Genomic DNA, 23,289 nt, shown 5'->3' on the forward strand with positions numbered 1-23,289 from the left:
CACCATTAATACTGGGGACAGTGCCTGCTTAGGGGTGGACCCCATATAGTGACAGAGGCAACAAGGGAAGGTCGCCTGGTCTGATCAAGCTTTTTCAGCACATGTCAGCAAAAGGGGGCTGTGTGTGGTGTGGGAGGAGAGCCAGCTTGCTTACAAGGTGAAAATACTTATTCGTGAACACATGTGAGAGAGAAGCCCCATGGACAAGTGAGTGAAAAGATAATCATGGCCTCTCTAGATGCTCCCAGATGAGGGGGTAAGCGTAAAGAGCAATAGTGTATCAAGGATACTTAGGGACCATATATTTTGAAGATAATTTCAAAAAATGAGTATTTTAAATCATTTAGCCAGGGCAGCCACCATAGGATGGGTGGATGGAGGGAGGGAGGGAGGGATGGGTGTGTGTGTGTGTGTGTGTGTGTGTGTGTGTGTGTGTGTATCTTCTTGGGATTATGATTAAAGGATGAAAAATTATTTAGATATGAATATAGATATAGGTATGATAAGTTTGTTTAGAAAGTAGTCAATACATCACAGACACTTTATATGTGGGTTTTTTTTTTTGTTTTGTTTTGTTTTTTTTTTTTTTGATGATACTGATTCATTCAGAACAGAATACAGCCAGCCTCCTTTCTCCTGCCAGACTCATGTGCGGGGTACTTCCAGAGGCAGATGCACTTCCGGTATCAAGGGTGAATGAGTGGTAAGGATACTAGGTTCCCCAGTGTTATGCAGGCCTGGGGACTGTTTAAGCTTCTGGTGGGCAGAAGGACGGGTCTCCACCTGGAGACACTATGTGGGTGCTCTATATGAGGATGCCACATTGTGAAATGTATAATACATTGGCAGGCAGTTGACAGTGCTTAAAATGCGTGAGGACAAAAACCAGTCTGTAAAGTTTCATAGGTTCCATTTGTCATGCACTTGCCATGTATTAAGGATTATGCCGGGCACTTTTGGCCGGTTAATTTAGTCCTTACCAAGTTGGTGAAGGAGTTATTAATTTATCCATTGTGTAGTTCAGTACATGGACCTCGGAGAAATGGGTAGTTCCTCCCAGATCACACAGGTAATAACTGTGTAGAGCAGAAATTCAAAACTTTTATTGTTTGTTTCCTAACCTCAGCTTGAGGTTAGAGATGTTAGATCTTACTTAAACATCTGTTCCTAGCACTGGCACATAAGAGGAACCCACAGCCCATTGCTTATGTGGAGACTTACATACATTATCTAAATAAAAGTAGAGAGGAAACATATCCATTTATGTCAGGATCATTATTCCAAGTCCTATTAATTTAATCCTAATTGTTAACAAATTTCTAAATATTAAAAAACATAAAATGTACATAATTGGCATTTTAATTTTTTTAAAATATTTTATTTATTTCTAGGAGAGAGAGAGAGAGACAGTGTGAGCAGGGGAGGGTCAGAGAGAGAGGGAGTCACAGACTGAAACAGGCTCCAGGCTCTGAGCTGGCAGTCAGCACAGAGCCCGACGCGGGGCTCGAACCGACCAACCGCGAGATCATGACCTGAGCAAAAGTTGGACGCTTAACCGACTAAGCCACCCAGGTGCCCCCATTTTAATTTCTTAAAACCAATATAATTCTCAAATGGAGACTTGGGTGATATTAAAAAGATAGTATAGCTCCTTTAGTGCTTAATTTATAGCAAATATTCAGCTTATTATTTTACACATACACTAATTTGAATATTTTGGAAAAGTATTTTCTTTTAAGCATGATTTATTTAGTTTATAATCTCAATGGACATCTCCCTCTCAATATATTTGAGATTTACATTTCCAATGGTTCAACAAACTAACACAATAGTAAAAAATTATTGTGCAAATTCATAGCAACTTTGATTGCCTTTACAAAATAAAACACAAATGATCATTACACCAAATAAGTTAACTTTCATAAAAGCATATTTCTTTTTTTTTTTTTAATGTTTTTTATTTATTTCTAGGAGAGAGAGAGAAAGACAGCGTGAACAGGGGAGGGTCAGAGAGACAGGGAGACAAAGACTCTGAAATAGGCTCCAGGCTCCGAGCTGGCAGTCAGCACAGAGCCCGACGCGGGGCTCGAACCCACCAACCGCGAGATCATGACCTGAGCAAAAGTCGGACGCTTAACCGACTAAGCCACCGGGCGCCCCCATAAAAGCATATTTCTATGCAACATTAACTATACACCTGGAGAATGTATTTATTCATGTTGGAAATATTGTTAAGTGCTACATGAGATATTTCATATTGATAAAGTCAAAACACCATCTTGTTAATAACTTATATTAATTTTTCAGCAGATTACAATAAGACTATACTGTATAGTGTCATTCAGATGACATTTATGAAATGTTCTAATTTAACACAGTTATGTAGATTGCATGCATCTTTCACAATTTATAGCTTCTAATCTCTGAGTGAAAGAGACACCCTCCCCAAAAAAGGATGATGCAATATGAAATTATACCCCTTTGAGAACTAGAAAGACTATAATTATAGTATTTCCTCTTAAAACTGTTCAAGTATGTATCATTGCTGGCAACAACAGTGCATGGGGAATCTCTTTACACTCTTTCCATTTTGAACACTCAAAGTATTGAGAAAAAAATATTTTGTTCCTACTATCACTTTGCTTGAGCATGCTTCAGTATTTTACCTTTTTGCACTACTCCTTAGAGATTATGATGGGGAAGTTTGGAAAGCAGTTTCTTGGAAATGTCTTTTGGAGGGGAAGCTATAAAAATATACCAACCTGACAAATGACAGACATTGTAGAATGGAAAAGAAAACACATCTTAGTTTTACACCCACTTAGAAGCCTTTCTTCTCAAATGAGTATTTTCGACAGCTCAGCAAGATGATAAACAGCAGTATCACAAAATACTTAAATGGAAACAAGTATTATGATGTACATTATTCACCTGGCATTCTCTAATTCATGACATTTGTATGTGGCAGAAACCACTGCAGATTCATTTATTTATTTTCCAAGTAGAATGAGTATCTTACAAAGGTAGCCTGTTATATTAATATGGATATTTCTTCTCTAGAGAGTCAGAAGCTTAAGGAAAGACGTATCTTTACTAGAAGTATGTAGTGGTTTTCAGGGTCCAAATTCTATGCCTAAGCCAGCTCTTAGCAGGAAGAATATACTGTGTGAAGAAAGACGGATGAATGGATAGATGGATAGATTTTTTCCTTAGAAGCACCAGTAGTGCTGCAAATGATTAGATGTTTCACAAATGCCTTTTAAAAAATTGCTAAAATGAGTGTATTGTCACAATTTACACTCAGATGATTAGTAGCGTGAACACTTCAATATTGACTCAGTTCAGAGAGACGATGTTTCTTTGATGCTCAGTGATGGACCTATCAATAATTTAATGAGCTGCATGACTGACTAAGAAGAAAAAAGAGTAAGACTGAGTCCCTAGGAGCAATTGACTTAGTACAGTGATAGAATAGATAGCAAGTGCTTAAAGCACTAGTTCTTAAATCTTAATGTTCATGGGAATCACCAAAGCAACTTTTTTTAATGTTTCCTTTTTATTTTTGAGAAAGAGAGCATGCAAGTGGAGGAGGGGCAGCGAGAGAGAGAGAGAGAGAGAGAGAGAGAGAGAGAGAGAGAAGGAGGGGGGGGAAGGGCAAGGGAGGGAGAGAGGGAGAGAGAGAGAGAGAGAGAGACAGGATCCAAAGCAGGTTCTGTGCTGAAAGTAGTGAGTGCAATGCAGGGCTTGAACTCATGTAACTGTGAGTTCTTGACCCGAACTGAAGTCATGAGATCATGACCCCATCCAAAGTCAAATGCTCAACTGACTGATCCACCCAAGTACCCCACCAATGTAATTTTTTTAAAAACAGAGATTCCTGGCCTTGACCTTCAGGGACTTTATTTCTATAGCTCTGAGTCTGGTTGTGGATAATCAAAGGACTCAAACTTGGAATACATAAAACATTATGTTGTAGATCTGTATATTCCAAATTTTTCAGCATTTAAAAATGGTATTTGTGCTTGATTGAGATACATATTTTGAAATCTATGAATATATAGTGTTTTTTTTTTACTTGAATAGAGAAGAATTAGGAGTAGGTATTCTATAAGAACCCATTATAATTCTAACCCACTACCAAAATTGAATAAAAATTTTGATTTTTAGAACTCCTATTATATTTGACAATGTCTCCTGAATACATGTCAGTGACATAACAACAAGCCTTAAATAATTTACCTGATCAGCAAACATCTATCTTGGGCATCTATGCACTATGCTTGTCAAGAGGTAAATAATAGTGAATAAAAGAAAATGAAATAGAATTAAATAGAAGAAAATTAAATTTGTCCTCCCTGAAATGTTTATTATTATTACTTAAAAACTTGGTAAGGATTGTTTTCATTGCCAATGATAAACCTGTCTTGACTTCAGAATTTTTGTCTTTAGGTGTGTATTGTTTGAACCCTCAATTGTGCCCATCCACTTTCTTTCTTTCTTTCTTTCTTTTTTTTTACAAATAGTTTATTGTCAAATTAGTTTCCACATAACACTCAGTGCTCATCCCCACAAGTGTCCTCCTCCATGCCCATCCCCCCTCCCCCCCACATCCATCAGTCCTCAGTTTTTGTCAGCATTCAAGAGTCTCTCATGGTTTGCTCTCTCCCTTTCCCCCACCGTTTCCCCCTTCTTCTCCCCCATGGTCCTCCGTCAAGTTCCTCCTAATCCTCCTATACGTGCAAACATATATTTGTCCTTCTCTGCCTGACTTATTTCGCTCAGCATAACACCCTCAAGGTCCATCCATGTTGCTACACATGTGCCCATCCACTTTCAATAGTGTCTCCTAAGTGTGGAGCCTGGAAAGTGTGCTGTGGCCAGTCTGTTTTGAGAAGTCATGGAACTGGATTTCTCCAGACTTCAATGCCCACTGCAGATCTCTTGCAAACACTTGCTGCTGGGCCAGTGAAACCACAGATTCAGATTCAGATTTCAGATGCAGTGGCCCGTTCTCAAATGGAACATTGGACCTTGGGCTGTCTAGTTTTCAGATCCTTCAAAAGTCAGATCCCCTGTGACTTCTGTCTGCTTTCTCCCTTACAGATAGGGATATGACACAGATCTTGTGACTATTGGTGGTTTGTTTCCATTTGCTATTCTTTGGGGGTTTCTGGTCACCTAGTTTTGTTATAAATATTATTCATGGTGGGTTTTTTTTTTGTTTAAATTTGCTATTAGTGTGTTAAAGTTTGGAAAGACTTAAAGACTCCGTGGCCATATACTCATTGTCCCTATTTCCTCTCAAATCCCTTTCAATTTTTACTGCCTAACTGAAAGTAACTACCTAGAATACATGGAAAAAATGCCCAAATTCTTGTTGTTTGCCTTGTTATGTGATGGCCCCTATTTCTCCTTCTTTTTCCACCTTCTTTATCCAACAAAGCTTATCTTTCCCTCCAATTTTCACCTACTCACCACAATGCTCAACTCTACTGCCTCAGTTTTTCCTATACTTACCCAAACTCCATTCCTTTTGGGTCATTTTAGTCTCTTTAAAAACTGGGAAAAGAGGCCCTAATGATTAGGAACAAGTGACAAAATGACTGCATCAGGTAAGCAGGAGGGCATCAATGTGAAGCTATTTTCTGAGCCAGAAGACTGATGATGGGAAAGGAAAAGTGAGCAAACTAAACACAAAGTGAGGAGGAGAAGAAACGGGGAAAGGAAGCCTGAAAATCAGCCAGATAGAAATTGGGCAAATAGGAGTGAAAATGAATAAACTCAAAGTTAGTTCCTTGAAAAGATTAATAAAATTGATAAACTGATCAATAAGAAAAACAGTACAAATTGCCAACATCAGAAATTGTTAAAAAAAAAAAAGGGGGGGGGACATCATATCATATTCTACAAACACTTCAGTATTATGAATAACTCTCATCTAATACATTTGATATCTTAAATGAAATGGACAAGTAAACATGAAACTAATATAAGAAGAAATAGAACATTAATACAAACCTAATAGGAAATCTGAGTTCTTCATACAAATTAAAGAGATTGAATTTGCAATCAAAATTCAACTTTCAAAACTCCCTTTCAAGAAGGAAAACTTCAGGCCCTCATCACTTCCCTGGTGAATTCATCAGTAACATAAAGGAATACATCAAATCAGCCATACATAGACATTTAGAAAACTAAGGAAGAGTATATACGCCCCCAGTCATTTTACGAGGGCTACCTAAATCTACTCCCATAACCTGATAAAACATATAAAAACAAGTCCGTTTGAGTATTCCATGTGAACATAGATGTAAAATAATAATATATTGGCAAGTTGCTATATAATACAGGTAATGCATCATGACTGCTTGGCATTTATTCCAAGAATGCAAGGTTGGTTTAATGTTTGAAAATCAGTTAATGCAGGGTGCCTGGGTGACTCAGTTCAGCATTGGACTCTTGATTTTGACTCAGATCATGGTCTCACCATTAGTATGATTGAGCCCCATGTCAGATTTTGTGCTGACAGTGCAAAGAATGGGATTCTCCTTCTCCCTGTCTCTCTACCCTTCCCCCACTTATGCACACAAGAGGGCGCTCTCTCAGAATAAGCATTTTTAAAAAGTAAATCAATAAATGCAATAAGCCACATAATTGCCATGTAATAATTTCAATGGATGTTGAAAAACTTTTGAAAAAATCAAAACACTTTCATGATAAATATACTCCAGAAATAGAATAGAAAGTCCTCAATCTGGAAAGGGCATCTTCAAAGAGCGTTCAGCTAACATCATACTTAGCGATAAACATTTCCCCCCTTAAAATCAGAGACAAAGCAAGGATATTTTCTCTTACAACTTCTGTTCAAAATTCTCAGAGGTCAGATGTAGTGCAAAATGAAGGGGAAAAAGGCAAGCATAGCTACAAAACAAATCCCTGTACAACATTTCCAGCCAGAATGCTGCCATCTAGGCCTTCATAGAAACTCTGGGGCCGTCACTCAAGTATGCTAATAATGTTATGAGAGACCGAGAGGCATGACGAGGCCACATTGCGGAATTTGGACTTTGTTAGGTAGGCAACAGGGAGCTATCGAATATCCATGAGCACAAAAGTGACATAGTAGTGTTCCTGGTGTGGAGGGGGCAGTGGATGCAGTCCACCCTCGTGGGGAAGAGTAACGTACCACAAGCATTGTTTGGAATTTCTAGTACTTAGTGATAATAAAACAAAACAACTTTTACTTGGTTTTAATTTTTTTATATATGCAGAAATTGTGTCCTCTTATTTTCTGAATCCATTTTACCTACAAAATGCTACAGGAATATCATGATCAGAATTGAAGTGGAGGAAAATTAATTTGATAGTTTGTTAAATAGATTAGGGGAGACGAATAGATGCATAGGAATCATCCTTTGTGCCCTTGCTGGGTGATGCTCACCATTCTGAGGGGAAAAGTGATAGAAATTGAGAGATGTTTCTCTTGTAATGTGATTTTATATAAAAATCACAAGATGCATACTGTGTGGTTGAATGTGAATAAACACTTGTTGAGTAACCATGTGAATCAATGCGTTCCTCAACAAGGAAGATACAAATTAAAGAATTTCTATAAAAGTCTATAGTCTCTACAAAAGAAAAGACTATTCTGAAGAATGTACTCACTGCTTAAAATATGTCTTTTTTTGCCCTCGTTTGTATTTCTTTTCTGTTCGAACATTACCCTTCAAATCCACTTTAATTTCTGGGGCAGACTTCCTGTTCTTTAAGCTTTTGAGTTTGCTTTTCAAATTCTTACTTTGCATGGCAACATCAACAATATTTCATTGGCTTTTAGTGAGTTCAGTGAGAAGATATAATCTAAAGAACGTTAGATTTTTCTCTAACACCAGCCAAATGAGTATATAGGAAGACATATTTCTGCTGTTTTAGCAGTGTTGCTTTCACTTACTTAAAATGTAGTGTCTATTACATAGAGAACCTCTGATAAATATTGACTATGCTCACCTAATTTATTAATTTTGAAATCATACTTCATGTTTTCTTTAAACACAAAGGAAATCATGTGAGAATTACCCAATGCCTTGAAATCAGCCCAACAGAATTTCATCTCAATATAGAAGAGAGCTGAGAAAGCTGAGATAATTATTGCAAAATCTTACTCTTTTTTACTGTCACTGATATCTGTGCCACATTGTTTCAGTGGTCACACATTGGAATGGATGTATCCACCACTGCTACATAGCCTGATACAGAGTGCCATTTTAAGGAAGGGACTTGCGATTTTAGATTATGTAGTCAAGACATATCCCATCAAGAAGGTGACATTTGATTTACAAACTGAAGGAGGTGAGGGAGTTAGTTGTGTGGAAATCTAAGGAAAGAATCATAAGCAGAGGGCACAGGCTATGCAAGCATCCTAAAGTGAGAACATCCCTCATGTGTTCAAGGAACAGAAAAGTGGCTGTGTACCTGCAGTGGAATGAGCAAAAGAGAGAAGAGAAAGAACATCCAAAGCTTTCTGCACCGTTCCACAGGATGCAAAGGCACAGGCCTTTGTATTTTGCAAGTGCCTGCCACACATCCATCAAGTATTCTAGAAGGATGAAAAAAAGTTTGACTATCAGTCATTTGATGAATTTGTTCAATTACCACTATTTGTTCAATATCAGTGTGAAATCTACATAGTAATCATCATAGCTAATGTGCCAAGAACTTACTATGTGCTAGAGATGATACTAGATAATTTTAAATTAATAATTTCAGTTAATCCTGATAACAGATATAGGTGTATATATATGCTCATTTTCTAGATAACTAAGATTCAGGTAGATTCAACTATACTTGGGAACAGAGTATAGTTTATAGTGACTAGTAATTGTGTCATATCCAAATGATTAAGGAACTTACACTTATACCGTTTAGTTGTGGAAACAGAATACAAGTGAGTGTTAAATTCTAAGGCACAGTAGCGCAGTGCATAAGCATGGAAGGTCACAACCATTTATATAGCCCTCGGTTTCCATTTAAGGTAGGCCTTGGCAAAGTCACTTACTTTTCCATTGGAATTATTATGCCTCACAGGATTATTTGTTATAAATAGAGAAAATAAATAAAATACTGCAGCGCTCTGCCTGCAATGTATTAAGCATTCAAAGAAAAAAAGGTTGATGTTGTAAGCAAAGGAGTGCTTGAGAAAATCCAAGGCTCATTTACTCAGAATGAACTTGAACATCTATGTGTCAGAAACCCTGGGGGATCCAGGGGAGGTAGAAAGGTTCACAAGGTTAGAGCCCTTGGATTGCTTATAGGACCCTGGGGAGAGGTATTTTCAGATAGGCATATAATAATTATAAATTAGACATTGGAGAATTGTGGGGTGGTATAATATAGCAATAAACTGTTGTAGGATAGCAGAAGAGGGAAAATGCTTTAACTTGGGAGGGACTCTGTATTGGAAAAGGAAAGAAATGGGTAGATATCAACTTCCCAGTGGAGACGCTATGATGCTGGGTGAGTCAGGGACTGCACTTGACTTTTCCCTTCTTTGCATTATCAATGTGTACACCTGTGTTTTGTTTTCCCAATAAGCAAATAAACATGCTATCACTTCTTCCATTTAAAATTTGTCACTCCTCTCCAGAATCCTCTTTATGGATCTTTCCTCTATCTACCTCTGTTCCCTTGCAGATACTTAACTTCAAATATTGTCGATATGCAGGCAATGCCCAAGTGAATTCCACATTCATATTTTAAATTAAATAGTCAATATATAGCAGATATCTCAAAGTTAATGTGTCCCAAACCGATCTCCTGATTTTCCCCCCAGATCTGCTTCACCCATAGCCTTTCCCATCTAAGCTAACAGCAACTTTGTCCTTCTGATTATTCATGGCAAGACCAATGATTATCAGTTTTAACTCTCTTTCTCTTAGCAGCTATGTATAATTCGTCAGCAAATCATGTTGACTCTGTCTTCAAAAATGTTCATAATCTTTTATCCTGTCTATATTTAATAATTTAGTAAGGATTTAATAATTTAAAGATTGAATAACCCCTTTGCTTATATATGTTTAGCTTTCTATATAGTCCGTCTCTAATTTCTCCCCCAAATGCTGACATCTTTGCAACATACATATCTATAAGTTTTTTAAATTTATTTTTTAATATGTCCTAGTGTAATGAGTACATTTGTACGGGCCCACCTTCTCAGAGGGTTCCACCCTTTGGATCTACTCTGGACCAGTGGCCCTCTGTGTCTCCTGCTCAGCCATTAGCCTGACACTTCCCACATACTTCTGAATCTTCATCCCATTTATCCCATGCTTGAATTGTTGCTATTGTTTGTTTACTTAAAAAATTTTCTTTGGTGTTTATTTAGTTTTGAGAGAAAGAAAGAGACAGAGCATGAGTGGGGGAGGTGCAGAGAGAGAAAGGGAGACACAGAATCTGAAGCAGGCTCCAGGCTCTGAGCTGTCAGCACAGAGTCCTACGTGGGGCTTGAACTCATGAACCGTGAGATCATGACCTGAGCTGAAGTCAGATGCTCAATCAACTGAGCCATCCAGGCACCCTTGTTTGTTTACTTTTTTTTTTTTTATCTGCTGGTGTCATATCTCCATGGTTTTCTAAGAGAGGAAGTTATATTTTTAAATCCTTCCATATCTGAAAAGTATCAGGATTCTTTCCTCACTTGTAACTGATAGTTTGACGTGGTATTGAATTATAGGTTGGCAAATAAGTTTACTCATACTTTGGAAGTTATGATTTAGTGTACTGGTAACTATAACATTGTAGAACACTTCAGTAATATTCTATATTTATTTTATGTGGGATGATTGTTTTCTAGGTATTTTTGTGCCTTTTGCATCTGTGCCTTTTGTTTGAATGCTTTCTGGGATTCTACCAGTTATTGTCCTCCCTTCCCCTACCATTAATTTTGCTAGCACATGGTGAGGCCCCCCCCCCTTTTAAATAATATATCTTTATTTTGAGACAGAGTAGAGGAAGGACAGTGAGAGGGAGAATGAAAGAGAATCCCAAGCAGGCTCCACCCTGTTAGCGTGAAGCCCAGTTAGGGGCTTGAACTCTCAAACAGTGAGATCATGAATTGAGCTGAAATCAGGAGTCCAAGGTTGAGCAGCAGACTCTTAATTTCACTTCATGTCATGATTTCATGGTTGGTGAGATGAAGGGTTGTGAGATCAAGCCCTGTGTGTCGGGCTCTGTGTTGACAATGTGAAGCCTGCTTTGTATTCTCTCTCTACCCCTCCCCTGCTGGCACACTATCTCAAAATATAAAAATAAACTTAAAAGAAGAAGAAGAATTGGATGCTTAGCCGACCAAGCCACACAGGTGCCCCGCCCCTGGTTGAGTCCCTTTAAACTGTCATTTCATGTCTGGAAAAAATGTTTACTTTGTATTCTTTGGTAATTCCCAGCCCCCCCCTTTTTTCCCTATTTTTTTGTCCTTCTGGAAATGTTCTATTTTTACTTGTTTTTCATCTCTATTGTTATTATTCTTTCTGAAGAATTTTCTTCACTTTCTCTTCAAGTCTTCTCTTTGAGATATTATTTTGCCTACTGTATTTTTAATATTCAAAATTTCTTTCCTTTACAGATTGCTTCTTTCTTAAGGCTTTTTATTTTTTAGATTTTTATGTGAATATAGATTTTACCTTATCTTTCTAGGGATAACAATTACAGGAGTATATTTTACTTTCTTATTTATTTTTACTAAAGTAGAGTTGACATACAATGTTAAAGTGTAGAGCATAATGATTTGACAACTCTCTATGTTACACTATGCTCCCCACAAATATAGTTACCATCTGTCACAATACAACACTATTTTAATACCATGGACTCTGTTCTGTACATTGTACCTTTCATCCCTGTGACTTTTTAGCGTTGTATTATTCAATTGGTGGAAGCATTCTACCAAAGAGAATGGAAACAGAAAAGTGTTATATCTGACTTTTTGGAAGTGTGCTTTTAAGGAGAGAAGCACAGCCTTCTGTCTTTCTACCTTTTGGTGGAGAGGAATTGGTCTTCAAGGATGTGTAGATTTATATGTCAACATATAAACAAAACTGGGTTCTACAGAATTATATTTATATTTTCAGATGAATTTTGAGAGACAGATTAAAATGAAAACTTTTCATAAAGCTTTTATCACTTACTTTGAAACCACATTTTAACCACATAGCTCACTTAAAGAAGATATAATTTATATGTATTATGCAAACTTTTAAGTTAAAGAAATGGTGTTAAAATCATATTATTTGCAGGAAAGCATGTAATCAGGGGGCTATTAGATTTTCATGGCTGTATATAACACATACTCAACAAAAAATGCCACTTACTTTTGCAGGCCACATCCACTCTCTGTTGTGAATAATTATCTGGATTCCATGGGGCTGGGTGAGAGTGGGGGAAGGGAACATGGGTACAAAGAAATAATTCAGGGTTTTATACATCTTTCTGGACCTATATGCATCTTTGATATTGAGGTTCCTTATTCTCTACAACTACAGCTGGTGCATGTATCAACCTCGATTTTTCACAGTATTAAACATTTTGATATCAATTATTTTATCTTTACAGAATGAGTCCAGTGAGTCCCTATATCTCAGATGAGGGAGCATGAAGCAGGGATATATTTCTTTAAATTCTTCAATTAAAAACGCTTCTCTACATTTTTGCAACTGAATCCCAACCTGATCTCTCTTTTTTTTAAATGTTTATTTATTTATTTTGAGAAACAGAAAGAGAGAGTATGTATGCACATTAGGGGAGGAGCCGAGAGAGAGGAGAGATAGAGAGAGAGAATCCCAAGCAGGATCCGCAATGTCAGTGCAGAGCCAGATGCAGGGCTCGATCCCATGAACCCTGAGATCATGACCTCAGATGCTTAACCCACTGAGCCACTCAGATGCCCCCCAACCTGATCTTTTTTAATGTACCTGAAATTAAAGGTAAATCAAATCATGCCTGTCTACACGTAGGTTATTCCCTGTGTGATAACCCAGTCCCCAAGTGTAGATTCAGTTCATGTAAAAGAAAATCAGGGAGAAATGCCAGTGACTTTATAAGAGATTTGATTTGATGTCTACATTGGCATATTTTTCAAGTCCTTAAGTTATTTAAAAATGTCTCATATTATTTTCCCTCAGGGAAAGTTTAGGCTCTTATTTACCTTTTTTTTTTTTTAAACCAACAGTCTTATTTATGTAGGTAGGAGATAAGCATTATATATTTTGTGCATTTCATTCTGAAATAGCAGCTTGAAGAAGAAAACTACTTTTTTTCAGCTGTTATTTTGCTTGACATTACTCTGAAACAAATAACTATTTTTGCATTTTTTACCACAATATAAATCAGCTAAATATACTTAAGGTGACTAAGCCATGTTACAAATGCACCATAAATATACTGAAATATTCCTAAAAACAGAATTGTATTTAAAAAAAGTTATCAGGGTCAATATCAATAGGCACAAATGGTTCTATTAACAAAGAATCTTATTTTGAATGCTGTTGAGACCCTGACGGGATGATATTATAGAAAGATCTGTCCTTAATTTAAGCACCTGGCACGTATCAAGCAAGTTTGGGTCAACGAGACAGTAGATGAGGGGAAAATAATAGATGAGAGGTAAAATTGTGAGACTAAATTAACTGCTGGCTCTTTCCTATTTTCAATCTCCACATGACTATATTTTGATTTCTTTATATGGTACTTAGTGCTTAATTCCACATTTCCCTTTGAGTCACATACTACTGGCTTCTTCGGGGTTTATTTTCATTCAGTTCTATATATTCACCCTGCTGAAGCTTCCCATGTTTTGTGTCAGGAGGAAAAGTACCTTATTACCTTCTTGTCTGTTTAAAGTTTTTTTTCCCCCCTCCCTCCCTCCCTCCCTGTCTTGTACCTAATGAGCAAATTATCTAAAAATAGATACGTTCATCATTCTACAAAATGTTGTATCTTCTCTAGATTGGAGGCCAGTGTAATTGTAAGAGACATGTGTCTGGCAGACAGTGCAGTCAGTGCCAGAATGGATTCTACAATCTACAAGAGTTGGATCCTGATGGCTGCAGTCCCTGTAACTGTAATACCTCTGGGACAGTGGATGGAGATATTACCTGTCACCAAAATTCAGGCCAGTGCAAGTGCAAAGCAAATGTTATTGGTATGTGTAATGCAAAAGTTTACAGTCACGTCTCTATTACCATCTGGAATAAAAATCTCTATTTGATTTCTTAACTGAAGAGTAAAGCAAGTTTCCTTGCTCAAGGCAGGCTGGGGGAAAAAAAACAATTTGGATGAAATTAACTGTCTAAAAATGATTAAATTAATAATTCTATCAAGCTACAGCTTGAAGCTTAGTTTAATCAACCCTTTAGAAGTTTCTTTATTCTGTAGATGCATTAGTTCACATGGTCCCATACTAATAAGTCATAGAAAAATATAATTTGCTTACTGCATAGATGTTTCTTTTAGAAAATTAGCACTTTTTCAAAATGTTTTACACTTAATGAGTTCTAAGCAAATCATTTCCATGCTAGTTTTCTTAATAGACCAAAATAAATGGATTTTTTCAAAATATTCTGTGCTACAGGGTCCTTTGTGATAAATCTTTCCATTTTTTTCTATTATATTTCTTTGAACTGTTCCTATGAAATGCAAAATAAGTCAACATAATTCCACAGATCATGTATATTGGTAGGGTTAGTTATAAAGGGCCACATAATTTTAATTTTGTATTTCAGCACCAAGCTGATTATAGTAAACAGCCACCTTCGGTGTTATTTATCATTTTTTTATACAAGACGTGCTTTTTTGTTTGTTACTCCCACAGGTATTTTTCAGAAATTAGATTTGATTATAGCAATTTATTACATCCAGCATTTTTGAGGGGAACCACAGCCACATAAGGACAAAATTTATCAAGAGCCCAAAATGCACTATGTACATAATGCATTTTGAAATGTTGATATATGAGAATATTATGAGAGGAAAGTTTCCTGATGACGTGAGTCTTGTATTTTAACTGAACATGTCTTGGTTCATATAGGAAGTTTAAAAAAGACCTCTACCTTTCTATTGTCATTCAAGACGCCAAGTCTTCCGTGGTTTTCCTAACACTAACCTGAGCCTTATAATAATGAAAACATACCTGGCAGTCACACACACACACACACACACACACACACAGTCACACAGTCACACTCACACACTCACACACTCACACACAAATGCATATATATGTATACACATACAGATGAACATATTCTGGATAACATTTTCATTTCTGTACTGTAATTCGAAAGCTAATTCTTTATCTTTTAGATAGGTAGTGATACATACCACATTTTATACAATTCAGCCAGACAAACATTTCATTTTAATTTAATTAAAAAATATAGACATGGTTAATGATATGACACAAAATTTTTCTGTTTTAAAGAAAGATTACATCAAATCTTTAACATGCCCTTATGCATTTCAGGCATACAAAAACTAACTTTTTTAGAAAAAAAGAATAGGTAACTTGTAAAGAGAAGCATATATTTTTATAAGTGCTCTCTGTGATGCTAAATGAATTCCAAGACTTTTGAATTCAATCTGTGTGTTATCCTTTGTTCTTTAATATGATATATATCTTAAATACATGATCTGAAAGCAAAAGTTAAAGAAAGATCTTTAAAGACAATGTTTGTTTTTCTATAACAATGGAATCTTCCTATGATAGTTAGATTCCAGAGCTCAAAGAAGGAAGGAAAAATCAAAATTTACAATTTACTTAGAATGTGTTATGACCTCCCTGCCATTTCTTTGTTTTATTGATCTAGATAGTATTCTGGGGGAAAGTGTATATATTTTTGAAGATTAAATCATGATTTTGATATTATTATTTCTAGAGTTATTTCTACACATGCAGAATTTTTGATAAAAACAAAATATACCTATGTTTCTTTCCCTAATGGGATTAGCAAACGCCCTTACTCAATTTTACCTTGTTACTCTGAAGAAAAGCAGAAAATACCAATGTATGTTGTATATGCTTTGGAAAGCAAACTGTTAGAGTTAACAAAACTGTTAAATCTTACTAATGGTTCTATCACCAGTAAAATACATTAGCACCAATAATTTTATTAAAGTAGGTCATTCATCTAGAATAAAAAGGGAGAAGAATGTGAATTAAATGCCAAGTGGGCTAACTTGCCTGTACTTGTTAACACCGAATGTGATGCCCTGTAGGCCTTCCTGAGTATCGTTAGGAATAGATTGCCTGTCAGGAATATGTATGGCATATTCAAATAAGCACTGCGCATATTTTTAAAACTGATATGATATGAATCCATGTAGACCAATTTTAAAAGTTCAAAATGAGTCATAATTCTTGTTAACAATACAGTTATTTTTAAAATTTGCAGCAATAGTGGTCCTTTTTTATTTTCCTTATTGAAATTAAATGATATGCCTTAGGTGAGTCATTCATCACTGTTAAAGAACTTGCCTTCCATTGGAGTTCTTGAATTTTTATCCATATATATACATATCTATTATGCATTTCCTTCCAGTTTAAGAAATGCTTTTCTAAATATGAGTTCCTGAGTGTGTTTTTGACTGCTGTTTTAGGACTATATTTTTTTATTGCGATCATAGCTTGAAATAAATGTTTCAATTGATTCAACCCCACGTAGTCAGTTACTTAAACTCACAGAGATGTGAAAACTATCTAAAGGAAGTATTTTGCATCTCAACCTTTGCTATTCACAAATTTTTCTTTTATTCTTTCTCCTTCTAATGCTCTTCCTGAAACTAACCTAAGTTGTCAGAGTTTTAGGTTTGATCATATAACATTGTTCTCTGTTTGCGAAATGGGCATATGCAATACTCCTTTAAATAGAAGTAATATCACAGCAAAATTTACTTAGTGTTTAAAGAGGAATGTTCTGAATCACACAATATGACAAGCAATATGATTGCTTTATGAGCCAAGGAGAGCATAATTTATATTAATTGAAAATACTAAAATATAGGGGCATATAAAAGCATTGAAATAAAAATTGCTCTGGATAAGTTTTATTTATATTAATTATTTAAAGGTGTGATGTCCAGAAGTATATATACTGTTACACAAAATAGCTATCAGCTTACATTTTATTAAATATTGTAGGAGCATCTGATTTTTAAGAAGTCACTAATGTAATAAATAATTATTCTGAGTAGCTTTGACGTTTTATTTCACTGTCTACCATACTTTTTCATGAGCATTTTTAAAAAATTATTTAAAATAAAAGTTTTAACATTTGTTAAAGAGAAAAGGAGCTCCAGTATGTGTAACAGAAGCAACATTTGCACTAAGCATTTCTCTTTGTGTTGAGTCATAAAATGTCATAAATCACTTATTTCTGAAAAAATAAAGTTGCATATCACTGCCATAGTAAGTATTGTTATTATATTTCGAATATACACTGGGCCTCTATGGCATTACCTGTGAGGCAACGCTCAACATTTTGAGTCTGCATTAAATGTTGGCAGCAGCATTGTTTGCCTTAAAAGCTCGAATAGCATCGTTTTCACTTTTTTAAACAAATTCTCTCCTCAGGGCTTATATGTGATCATTGCAATTTTGGATTTAAATTTCTCCGAAATGATAACGATGATGGATGTGAGCCCTGCCAGTGTAACCTCCACGGCTCAGTGCACAAGATCTGCGATCCTCTCTCTGGGCAGTGTGAGTGCAAGAAAGAAGCCAGAGGACTTCAGTGTGATGCCTGCAAAGAACACTTTTACGGGTTGGACATCACCAGTTGTAAGGCCTGTGACTGCGACGTGGCCGGATCCCTCCCTGGGACTGTGTGTGATGCTAAGACAGGCCAGTGCCTCTGTAAGCCCAGAGTTGGAGGGAGGCGGTGCAATGAATGTTTAGAAGGATACTTCCAACTCCAGCAAAATAATTCTTTCCTCTGTCTGCCTTGTAACTGTGATAAGACTGGGACAGTAAATGGCTCTCTGCTGTGTGACAAATCAACAGGACAATGTCCTTGCAAATTAGGAGTAACAGGTCTTCACTGTAATCAATGTGAGCCTCACAGGTACAATTTGACCAGTGGCAATTTTCAAGGCTGCCAGATGTGTGAGTGTGACTCCTTGGGGACATTACCTGGGACCATTTGTGACCCAATCAGTGGCCAGTGCCTGTGTTTGCCTAATCGTCAAGGAAGAAGGTGTAATCAGTGTCAACCAGGTAAGAGAGAAATGTGTTACATTTTCAGTGCACACTGACTTTCCTTTCATTATCCCATATTGGATGATTCTTCTTGGTTTTGGGGTTGGAATTTCTAAAAAATTTACTTCCAACAATGCTGGTGTGTTTATTATTATCATCAAACACAGATATAACTATTTAAAGTGTTCAAGATTATCTGGTATATCTGAGTTGCTATCTATATTAGGGGTGACCCTTTAGAGGAATCCCAGCCAATCAGACATTTTATAATTGAGACTTGCTTATATTTAATTTCTTAACTAGAAGTAAATCCCCTGCTAATAACTGGACAAAATCTAAACAAATAAAAGCAAGAATAAATTTTGCTTCCCAGAGAAAGGAAAACTTGAATTGATTATCTATACCATGCCAAATATTCAGACGATGAACAGATTTTCAGAATAAAGCTGACTGAATGTTTCTACTAAATGGGCTATATGTTCTGGCATCACCTAGGAGCATCTAGAATTATTTTTAAATGACACCAAGTTAATAAAATGGGCTACTGTTTAGTCCCACTTACCTTTCTTTCTGTGTGTTTGCCGACTGGGAGAAAGATGGACCCTATCCATGGCTTTCTCCTTGCCTCTACATGATCTAACCAAAACAATATGCTCTATTTATTATAGAGCCATCATAATGTCATGATAAATATACATATGTTTTAGCTATTTAACAGTTGTACTAAGGTTATTCTGTCCAACCAGCTCTGAGCTTTCTGAGCCTGTGAAAAGGAGCATGGTGTCAAGCAAAAGGGAGATTTGCCTGCCAGAAATAGGAAGGACGAAAACCCTGTTTTACAGGACAAGGAACCCAGATTAGGGGAACTGAACCATACCTTCCCTTCCACATTGGCCAGTGGGACCAGTAAGTCCAAAGGGACAGGATGGAATTGATGAATAGTTAGTTCTTTGCAAGATGTATCAGAATATAATTTGAACTATCTTCGATGTAACTGGGGAGCTATATTCTCACTGGCTATCTCACAAAACCCGATATGGAACAATGTAGTCAGGACTCAGAAACTAGAAATCTCCCATTGATACATATCCATTAATTTAATCATTCATTCCCATATTCTCATTCATTCTCATTCTCTCTCTTTCTGTGTAAGGACACAGTCTGCTGGTCTCTCTCTCTCTGCATGGTTAAGTGTCGATCTCATTACCATTCTAACAATACACAGAGACTTATTAGCTACTTTGTGGTTACAGTTTCAAGAAGGATACTCTAATTGACTCAGTTTTGTTAGCATGGCTATGTCTATGCCAATTGACTGTGGCCAGGAGTATCAGGATCACATAAAAGAAGCATGGCTTCTAGGGAGCACTACTTAAAGCAGGAGAAAGGTGGTAAGTATCCCAGAAAACAGGAAAATTACTGAGAGCTGTATGGATGGCCTGTGTGAGAGCTACAGTACCTTGCACTCTTTCAGCTTCTGAATATATATATATATATATTCATATATCCATATATATATGAATATATATATATATTAAGATGATACTTTTTATTTTAATTTTACTATTTATTAAGATCTCCAATTTTAGAAATATGGTGCTCAGTCTCCTGTAGAAATAACCATAATTTATTTTAAAAAACAGCCAAAGCTAATAGATCAAATGTTATATGCTGTTGAGTGATTAGCTATTGTAAAGCTTGTTGAGTGTTTTGCTCTGACTTAGGATACAGCTATGCAACAGAACAGGAGATCAACTGGCTCAAATCAGAATGGGAGGATCAGGGGTTCAGATCCTCCTGCAAGTTGATATATTCAGTAGGGGGAAAAAAAACCCAACAGATTTAATGAGTATATTTCTATTGGAGGGTTTTGACTACTAGAAATTCCCAAGAGGTTCCTATGAAACTAAAGAAAGGCAAATTTTTCAAGAAAGGAAATACAGGCAAAGCATATTATATAGGCTAACTGTGAAATAGATTTCGGTAGTCATATAGTCAATCTCTGAATATTTATTTAACCAAATAAAGGGATTATTGAGGAGGGATATAAGAAGCTGAATGCTTATATTCTACTGTAGAAAGACAATAGTCTAAATTTTCAAAGTTGAGATGGAACAATATATATGTGTTATTGAGAAATACAGAAATAAAAGCCAGAAGAAACATCACAGAGTGTTGAAGGTGGTGGCTCTGGGCAGGGAGGTTCCTGGGAGAAGGATGGAGCAGTGGGCTGATAATCTGTGAGCCTATAAATTCTATTTGAGCTTTAAAACTATGTGCATATAAATTTTGATAAAAATACAAATCAAATTTAAAAATGAAAATATTGGAAAGTCATACCTAACCTTTTTCTTCCTCCTGGTGGCCTCCTCTGTTTCTCTCTGGCCCCTTTCTTTTATGGGATTTATCTTATATAGTGTTCATTTTCTAGGGGAATAATACCATAGTGGCTATTTGCCTAAGCACAGTTGTCACAAAACTCCTCTCCAAAGGCTTATGGCAAACTGTCCTCTCTTTGAAGGAAAATGTAGAATGGAGATCATCACCATTAATGAAAATAATTATCTAATTTAAAGCATTCTTGTGTTTTATGTATTTGTGTAGTTGATTATTTCTCTTGTTAGATTTTCAATATCTTTAGAGCAAGGATTATCTTATTCAACTTGTGTAGCCACAATACTAATGTAATTCCTTGTACATTGCATGCATTCAGTAAATGGTTTGTTTAATTGAAGACACTGAGAAATAATCAGGAGTTTTAACAAGATTATTTGTGTTAAGGTTCTCCTGAGAAACCCAACCAAATAGGATGCAATAGGCATGTATATATATCAGTTGCACTGAGAATTTCCTTTGCACATCTCATTTACTGGATACCATTTCCTGAATCCTATGTATTCTTTTTTCATATGTTATATGTGTATTTGGTAGAGAACACACTTCAGTAGCTTGTGAGGAAGGTACAGGGAAGAATTAGTTTTTTTTCTTTTTTTTAGAATTTTGAATATCTGAAATTAACTTTATTCAACACTTAAAAAGTATCTGAAATTTTACCACTATATAGAATCATTTTCAATCAAAAAATTTATTTCAGCATTATCTTCTTGCATTGCCAAATAAGCATTTTCCTTTATCTTTTCTTTTTTTTCTTTCCTATATTCTAGAAGCATCTACCCTTTCTATATCTCTTATTTCTGAAAATTTCATGATGACATGCTTTTGTTAAATAAGTTTTCTGAGCACTCAGTGGGCCCTTATTTCTGTAGATTAGTATTCTTGTATCCTGAGAAAATCTATAAAATACCTTTATAACAATACCCGGACTAGTGTGTGACCAAACAACTGAACAACATCAAGCCTACCCAAGTTGACACATAAAATCAGCTACCCTAGGCAGCCTTCTATGTAATCCTTGCATCCACTGTGGTGCTTTGTCCCTACACCTGTTGAACCCAGACACTCTTTGGTTTGACTTCTAAAGAGAAAATTCGTTGCCTTCTCTCAAAATGCAAAGGGGAAAATCTGGTTGGAGAGGGGACTAGCTGCCCCTCACACCTGACTGGCTTCGGATATCTCTGGAGCCTTTCTTTCTAGAATTATACAACCTGAATCAGCTTACTGTTGGCCACTCCACTGCAAGTGCTTAGCTTTTACTTGCAAACATCTGCCATAGACCTCCATTTCCTCTTTTTTCTTTCTTTTATCTCATTTTTGGGGATTTGGGAAGGAAAAAGTTGTTTGATTCTGCTTAACTGAAATGTTGCCTTACAGCTCCCCTCAGATTCCTCTGTTTCCACAACACTGGTTTCTTCTGTCAGAATCAGTCCTGTTGCTTTTACCTTCAAATAGATCCAGAATTGGACCACTTTTTACTTCCCTCCCCATCCATTTTCAGCTTTCTCTTGGACTAGCAGACAAGCCTCCTAAATTTCCTTTGTCCTCTTTATTCTTCTCCAGTAACTTCTTTTTTAAAAAATTTTTAATGTTTTTATTTATTTTTGAGAGAGAGATAGAGACAGCATGAGCGGGGAAGGGTCAGAGAGTGAGGGAGACACAGAATCTGAAGACAGGCTCCAGGCTCTGAGCTAGCTGTCATCACAGAGCCCGATGCAGGGCTCAAACCCACCAACTGGTCAGATCATAAGCTGAGCCAAAGTCGGATGCTTAACCGACTAAGCCACCCAGGCGCCCCACCAGCCATTTCTTAATATGCAGTCAAAGGGATGCTGTGCAAACTTTAGTCAGACCGTATCAGTCTATCCTCCATTGCCTCCCCATCACTGTAGGTAAAAAACATGGCCCTCGTGAACTGTAAGGCCCAAGATCTTTCTCTGACCTTGTTTCCATGAGTCTTTAGATCATTTGTTTCTCTCCACCGTCAAGTCTAACTGCTGTTGTTCACGTTGTTCAGTGCTCCATCCTAGGGGCATCAGGAAGTGTCTCCCTGGTGGGTACTCTGTCTCTGTTGCCCTGATTAATAAATACTTACATTTAGTTATTACTCCAGCGGCATTATGTTCTTTTCGGCACAGGCACAGTGCAAGTCTGTGAGTGCTCCTTTGATGACATACAGAGAGGATGTGTTTTTTACCTTATGCAAAGGAGGAAAGAAACCAGTGGTCTAAGTACCTAATGGATTTTTTTTTTTTTTTTACAAAGCAGGTTATTCTGTACACATGTACAGAATGGAAAGGTCCTAATGTGACCTCCTTTTATTTTTTATTTTTTTTGATCCTACATTCTAGCTTCAGAAACTACTTTGAATTTTGTTTTCCAGTTTTAGTGTCTCTTGCTGTGAAATTTACATTGAGGAAGACAATCCTTATCCTGAAGTATCTTTATCATAAATGGATGTTTCACAGTAGCCAGCTCTGCAGTACACACATTAAAATGCACTACTGCAATCTGAAGCTTTCTTTCTACTTCTTTAAACACATCTCAGAGACCGAGATTAAATACCACAAGGGAGAAGCTCCACACCAGTGCGTGTGAGTAGTGGAGGGAGAAGTATGGGGTAGGAGGGCTGAACTCACAAGCCTAAGGAC

At 36.5% G+C, this 23,289-nt stretch overlaps 1 protein-coding gene across 1 annotated transcript in view; it reads left to right on the forward strand.

Moving 5' to 3' along the window:
• Positions 1-23,289, forward strand: part of USH2A (usherin) — a 231,186-nt gene that overhangs the window by 139,582 nt on the left and 68,315 nt on the right. Inside the window, exons 12-13 of the mRNA XM_039249900.1 lie at positions 13,999-14,194; positions 17,621-18,262. Coding sequence (XP_039105831.1) covers positions 13,999-14,194; positions 17,621-18,262 — 838 coding nt within the window. The remainder of the gene's footprint in view (positions 1-13,998; positions 14,195-17,620; positions 18,263-23,289) is intronic.

This window comes from Hyaena hyaena, unplaced genomic scaffold (genome assembly GCF_003009895.1).
Source record: "Hyaena hyaena isolate Hyena2069 unplaced genomic scaffold, ASM300989v1 scaffold_349, whole genome shotgun sequence".
In the NCBI taxonomy this organism is placed as follows: domain Eukaryota; kingdom Metazoa; phylum Chordata; class Mammalia; order Carnivora; family Hyaenidae; genus Hyaena; species Hyaena hyaena.